This window comes from Macaca nemestrina, chromosome 11 (genome assembly GCF_043159975.1).
Source record: "Macaca nemestrina isolate mMacNem1 chromosome 11, mMacNem.hap1, whole genome shotgun sequence".
NCBI lineage: Eukaryota > Metazoa > Chordata > Mammalia > Primates > Cercopithecidae > Macaca > Macaca nemestrina.
The window spans coordinates 134,650,147-134,657,387 of NC_092135.1; the positions used below are offsets into that span (position 1 = coordinate 134,650,147).

At 50.1% G+C, this 7,241-nt stretch overlaps 1 protein-coding gene across 5 annotated transcripts in view; it reads left to right on the forward strand.

The window, feature by feature from the left end:
• Positions 1–3,558, forward strand: part of LOC105473859 (atypical chemokine receptor 3) — a 29,509-nt gene extending 25,951 nt beyond the window's left edge. For all 5 annotated transcript variants that reach the window (XM_011727992.2, XM_011727993.3, XM_011727991.2 and 2 more), the window contains one exon: positions 1,640–3,558. In XM_011727992.2, the coding sequence (XP_011726294.1) occupies positions 1,667–2,755 (1,089 nt within the window). In that variant the 5' untranslated portion in view covers positions 1,640–1,666 and the 3' untranslated portion in view covers positions 2,756–3,558. The remainder of the gene's footprint in view (positions 1–1,639) is intronic.
• Positions 3,559–7,241: the final 3,683 nt, after the last annotated feature.

Sequence of the window (7,241 nt, forward strand, 5' to 3'; positions counted from 1 at the left end):
TTAGCCAGTAAAGCCAGTTTTCAAGGGGAGTAGAATTAAACCAGGTTCTGCTTTTTGCTAAAGGGAAAAACCGCTCCCCTTAGGTGGGAGAATCCCCAGGGTTCTTTCTTCTTGGCCAGGGAGGGAGAAGCGGGAGACGTTTTACTGAGCATCGTTTTACTGAGCATCGGCTAGGGCCAAGCTCTGAATTAGGCCTTTTCTTCTTAGGGTATCTGTGAGATCGGTGCTGCTGTCCTGGGGAGGCAGATGCAGACAGATTAACTCTTCAGGTAAATGCTAATGAATAGAGCAGCCAGAATTCCAACCCAGGAATGTCTGATCTCGACATGGGCAGCTTCCCAGCTGTGGCTTTGCATACTGCTAGCGAGCGACCTGGACATTGATCCCTGACCGTTATCCTTGATCCCCCAGGGAATTCTCAAATGTAACCTGGAATCCACTTTAAATGAACTTGGTAAATAATGACTTGACCCTAGGCCAGTCATCACCTGGGACAAGTGAGGGGAAGGGCATCCACCCGACTATGTCGCTGTCAACTGCATCCTTGGGCTGAGGCTTTCATTTCACAGTGGGGTTCAGGCAGGGCCAATTGCTGACCCAGGACCATGGCCTGGAGGGATTTCAGGGCCTTCCCATGGGCGGACGGACTGGCAGTAGAAGACAGCCGCTGTCAGTCTGTCTGGAGAAATCACTGCCAGATAACAATGGTACCCCGTGGCTGAATTCTGGCTGGCAGTGAAATGGTGACGGAGTGTTGGTCCCACCTCAGGTCAGCAGGGAAAACAGTTGGGAAAATTGTCAGCCCTCCTGAAATGCAACAGTTGGTGGTTTTTGTGCTTTGAGTCTTGGCACACTTTGCTCTTGAAGCAGTTGAACAAATAAAGGAATGGAAAAACAGGTGCTGACCCAGAGCTAGAGACAGCTGGTTGGTTGCCTTTCGTTGAAAACCACGCTGTCAACCCAGAGTCTTCGGGTTCGGGGCGCAGTTAAGCTGTGGGCCACCTTGCGAAGGCTCACCGTGTTTCCGGAGGCTTTGTGACTGCACACTGGGGCTGCCTGAGACGCAGGTTTACATGTGAATTGAGCAGAAAAGTAAAGAGTGCTGAGTCACATTCTAAATGCAAATTTGGAGGAGGATTTGAAATGCTTTCATTAAGACACCAAAGCAGGACACTTGTAATACAGCGGTGCCAGGAGCAGACAACCCTGCCATTCTTTGGGGACGTAGATAAAATGGCTCCACCGTCCCCTGCTGAGAGCGAGCAGGCCATCAGCATCGCGGTGGCTGGGGCTCAGCTGCCTGACGTTTCTTTGGCCCCTGTACTGTGTTGATTTCACACCCTGGGCACAGCCAGACTGGCGGTGTCTTGAGAACATAGCCATGAAAAGATGGAGAAAGCAAACACAGTTTCTGTCTTGGAGAACCCCGTGGATTTAGATTCCGAGTATGTTTTATTTTGTTTTGGAGAGTTTTATTATGGATTTTTTTTTCTCCCTTCGTTGCAAAGACATTACAGAGCTAAACCCAAACCGCTGAGCCTATCAGGGCCTTGGAAAAGCATTTTGCCTGAAACTGGAGTTTTTCCTAATGAAGTGACTTTTCTCTTCCATCTTTTTTGTTTGCTTGGTTTTCTCGTAGGTCATTGGATTGCCCGCCCTCAGCACGATGGATCTGCATGTCTTCGACTACTCGGAGCCAGGGAACTTCTCGGACATCAGCTGGCCATGCAACAGCAGCGACTGCATCGTGGTGGACACGGTGATGTGCCCCAACATGCCCAACAAAAGTGTCCTGCTCTACACACTCGCCTTCATTTACATTTTCATCTTTGTCATCGGCATGATTGCCAACTCCGTGGTGGTCTGGGTGAACATCCAGGCCAAGACCACAGGCTACGACACGCACTGCTACATCCTGAACCTGGCCATCGCCGACCTGTGGGTTGTCCTTACCATCCCAGTCTGGGTGGTCAGCCTCGTGCAGCACAACCAGTGGCCCATGGGGGAGCTCACGTGCAAGGTCACACACCTCATCTTCTCCATCAACCTCTTCGGCAGCATCTTCTTCCTCACGTGCATGAGCGTGGACCGCTACCTCTCCATCACCTACTTCACCAACACCTCCAGCAGCAGGAAGAAGATGGTACGCCGTGTCGTCTGCGTCCTGGTGTGGCTGCTGGCCTTCTGCGTGTCTCTGCCAGACACCTACTACCTGAAGACCGTCACGTCTGCGTCCAACAATGAAACCTACTGCCGGTCCTTCTACCCTGAGCACAGCATCAAGGAGTGGCTGATCGGCATGGAGCTGGTCTCTGTGGTCTTGGGCTTCGCCGTTCCCTTTTCCGTCATCGCTGTCTTCTACTTCCTGCTGGCCAGAGCCATCTCGGCGTCAGGTGACCAGGAGAAGCACAGCAGCCGGAAGATCATCTTCTCCTACGTGGTGGTCTTCCTCGTCTGCTGGCTGCCCTACCACGTGGCGGTGCTGCTGGACATCTTCTCGATCCTGCACTACATCCCTTTCACCTGCCGGCTGGAGCACGCCCTCTTCACAGCCCTGCACGTCACACAGTGCCTGTCGCTGGTGCACTGCTGCGTTAACCCTGTCCTCTACAGCTTCATCAATCGCAACTACAGGTACGAGCTGATGAAGGCCTTCATCTTCAAATACTCAGCCAAAACCGGGCTCACCAAGCTCATCGATGCCTCCAGAGTCTCGGAAACGGAGTACTCTGCCTTGGAGCAGAGCACCAAATGATCCGCCCTGGAGAGGCTCTGGGACGGGGTTGCTTGTTTTTGAACAGGGTGATGGGCCCTGTGGTTTTCTAGAGCAAAGCAAAGTAGCTTCGGGTCTTGATGCTTGAGTAACGTGAAGAGGGGAGCACGTGCCCCCCGCATCCATTCTCTCTTTCTCTTGACGACGCGGCTGTCGTTTGGCTGTACGCGCTGACAGTTTTGCAACAGGCAGAGGTGTGTCGTACAGCAGTGCTGTGCATCAGAGCCAGCTGAGGACGGGCTTGCCTGGACTTCTGTAAGATAGGATTTTCTGTGTTTTCTGAATTTTTTATATGGTGATTTGTATTTAAATTTTAAGACTTTATTTTCTCACTATTGGTGTACCTTATAAATGTATTTGAAAGTTAAATATATTTTAAATATTGTTTGGGAGGCATAGTGCTGACATATATTCAGAGTGTTGTAGTTTCAAGGTTAGCTTGACTTCAGTTTTGACTAAGGATGACACTAATTGTTAGCTGTTCTGAAATTATATATATATATATATATAAATATATATAAATATATAAATATATGCCAGTCTTGGCTGAAATGTTTTATTTACCATAGTTTTATATCTGTGTGGTGTTTCGTACCGGCACGGGATATGGAACGCTCTGTAATGCAGTTTGTGACGTTAATAGTATTGTAAAGTTACATTTTAAAAAAACAAAAAACTGTTCTGGACTGCAAATCTGTGCACACAACGAACAGTCGCATTTCAGAGAGTTCTCTCCATTTGTAAGTTATTTTTTTTAATAAAGATTTTTGTTTCCTAAAAATGCATCAAGTCTCAGTCTTAAAAGTGTGTTTTGGCACTTGAGTAGCATGCGTGGTAGTAATACATGGATATATGCGGCACACACAGGCCAACTGAATGAAGATTTTAGAAGAAGAGTGCTACCGAAAAGCAAAAGCCACGAGGTTAACTTGTTTGAAATGATATAAAAAGAAAAACACTTGAGCACACTGCATAGTTTTTTTTTAAATTTTCAGGCAATAATGTGTTTGGTAGCGGGGGATGATTGCTAGGGTCCAGCGAGATGGTCATGGAGAGAAGGCTGGTACAGAGAAGGTGCCACTTGCTGTCCAGACAGGAGAGTTTCAGGTTGTGGGACTGGTGTCCTCATCTCTACCACCTGTGTGCTTCCAGGGCCTGTGCAAAGCCCCTTAAATCTCCTCTGCTAAGGTAAACACCTCCAGGGGCAACACTTCCTATACAAAGTCTTCATTTAAACTGTGCCAATCAGCTACCCTCTTGAGGCCACACAAAGAGCGAATCCCCAGCTTCTGCATGTCCTTACTAGTGGTTGGAAAGAGTGCTCTCAGAATGGCCAGTTCCTGCTGGGCCCTCTCTAACTCTACCTGGAGCCACAAGAACGGTGGAGACTTCAACAGACGAGTCAGCTGGGCAGGGGCTCAGAGAGGGGCTGGGCTCCCAGCACTGCCCTCACCACCTCTACCTCTGCCAAGACCTCTCTGCATAGAGAGCTGTTTGCCAACACAAAGGCAGTCCCAGATGCTCATCTGACCTGTGAGCCTGGGGGCTGCTGCTAGGTTGGAAAGCACCCTGTGCAAATCCTTGCCCCACAGACCCACAATGGGCAGCTCTGCAGTCCCCAGGGGCCCACAGACCGAGTCCACTGCAGGGGGCTCCTATTTCCTGCAAAGGGCTTCACAGCTTAGAGTTCTGAAACTAGGGCTGTAACTTACTGGAAATATGTTCTTGATACACATGTACATCCTCAGGTGCACATACACGTGGTCTTCAGTGGGATTCTGATTCGATAACAATAATGTAGGTAGTGGGATAACAGCATACAAAGAGGCAAAGATACCAAGAAGAAGGGAAAATAAGAGTAGGTAGGATGGCAACATGAAATTGGGAAAGTTCTCGACCTAAATATGTGTTCCTTGACAATAAAAATGGATTACATGTTTGCTGTGAGCCTTCGAGGCGTCAAGTTCAGGCAGAAATACATTTCTCCAGTAGTAAATTCAAAGTGGGGAGGGGGAGGGGGCATCGATTGCAATCCACACGCTCAGCTGTGCAACAGATGGAACAGGCATTCAACTGAATTGCTGTGCTGAATTGCCATCGCAGTCCATCCAGGGGTCTCTCCCACCCCCTTACCCTGGAATTTCAGTAGGCTCCCAGGGCCTAACAGTGCTGGGGTGGGTGGGGGTCTTTCAGGCTTGTCTGTCGACCTGGATGTCTGAGACGGCCACTGCCTGTGCCTTCTGCAGGGCTCCTCTGCCACCCCTGTTCCTGTGGCTCTGGCTGCTGTTTTTGCCTCGCTGGACCATGAGACTGGTTTGGCCCTTTTCTGTTTTTCTGCTGCTCTGCAGCCCGGGGCTCTCCCAGCTGCCTCCTCCCACACTGCAGTGGAGGGGCAGGGAGGGAGGGTGACACTGAACCAGACCCGGACTCACCAGGCGGCACCCTCTGCTTTGGGGGGATTTTCCATCTCCCACAGGGCCCAGGGCACCGTGGCCTGCTGTCCCAGACCCTCCGACGTCCCTGGGGTCTGCTGTCTGCAGGGGCAGGCTCCATCTCGGAAATGCTCCAGTGACTTTGTTCTCTCTCTTCCTTCTAGAAATCCCCTTCTTTGTCCTGCCTGGGGCTGGAAGAGTTGCTGGTTTATTCCCAGTTATCTGGACTCAAAATCTCTTTCCTTTGATTTCCACTGCAGGGTCCTTCCCTGGAGCCAGGAGGGATAACAGAGGCTGGGTCAAGGGGTAGAGTGTCCTGAGGGGAGGGGAGTTAATACTGAAAAAAAGAAATTCAGCCCCACCCTATGACTGTGGTGCAGAGGAGGCAGAGAGAATAGTGAGCCGTGTTTGGATATGGGGTGGGCCTTGAGGGGAGGAGGGATGGACAGGAGACCCCTGGCTCTCCTCAAATCCAGGGACTAGAGGGCCTGCAGTGCTGCTGTGGGAGGGTCGTTCTTTGGTGTCCTTTTCTCTGGACAGATCTTCCAAGACACCCGCCTCCTGATGTGGTAAGAAAGCTGTTAGCACTATGACCTTGGACCCCAGGAAGGATGTCTGGAGCTCCAGGCAGAGTGGGACCTCAGAGTTGGGAGAAAAGCAGTTTTGACTTTCTTGACGGTGCTTCCTGGATCCTTCTTCCACCCCAGGGAGAGGGGAACATTTTCTTCTCCATTCCTGTCTAATACACTGCTCCTGTTTCATGGTTGAAATGCCCAAGGCATGGCAGGCGGTGGGCAGCGGAAGGCCACCCCCAGCAGCCCGGATGGCAGCCCGTCATCGGTGAGTCATTGTTAAATGCTTTCCATCTGGTTCAACGTACGAGCTGCTAACCTTGATTGTACCCTGGGTTCCGTGCAAGTGAAGAAGAAAAACAATGCCGCTCAAAAGGCCAGATGGAAAATAATCTGGACACACAGGAATACAATCTATTTGCTGGCCGATGGCTTTTGGTCCTTCCAAGAGTCTCGCAGCAACCTGGGATGGGACCCGAGTGATATCTGTGGTCAGATCTGGCAGAGCAGCAATACATTTTAAATCTTCTGTAGCAGGATACTTCCTGGGGCCTCTCCAGGAGGCAGCAGCTCCAGGGCATGGTCTATTTTACTAGGAATGTGGAAATTCTGCCTTACTGGACTTCTACTCTGAGGACATTGGCTATAAATACATAATGGATCTGGGAGATGTCACATCTAGGCTAAGCACAGGTATCTCAGAACTCTGGGGAAACGTGGGGTGCTGTGGATCTGCCCTGATGGGATGGATGGCTGAGGAAGACAGCAGAGAAAGTTCCCAGAGCTTCCTCCTGGAGGTATGGGTTTTCGCCCCTAAGTGCCAGGGATACCTCTGCATGGGTTTATGCCACTGAGATTTTAGTCCTTCAGGGGTGGTGGTTTCAGGTGGGTTAAATGCTTTAAAAGATCGACCCACTACTATAGAACATTTTTCACTTCCTCTTTCTCAGTCTTGGATTTCCCAAGAAAAGCTCCCTGGTGGTTTGCATTTACGCAGGGCCTGCTAAGATCCCGCAATCTCGATATCACTGACATTTGATATGGAACAAGATTAGTTTGAATGAGGTTTGATAGGATGTTAAATCACTCTAACGCAGTTGAGATTTACAGTGGTTCGTTTGCCTTGAGGATGGCTGAGGACGGCCTGACTCTTCCATAAACTCTTCTGGTAGAGTAGCAGAGTTTGCTCACCTCACAGTCTCTGATGTGCACACACACCCGTGCATACACCTGGACTTGCTACCATCTGTGTGACCAACATGTGCTCTTGGACACAGCTTTCACGTGCGTGTTTAGGACCATCCTAGTGAGAGCCTGGGCCACAGGGTTGAGATCCACTTTCTCTAAGTCTCAGGCCTCTGCCAAGTGTGTAGCCTGAAGAGCCATCACTGTTTTCTATCCTGGGAAATGTGGGCCAGGTTTTCGCTTTGCTAAACTTAGCCTCCTTATTTATAATGTTGCATG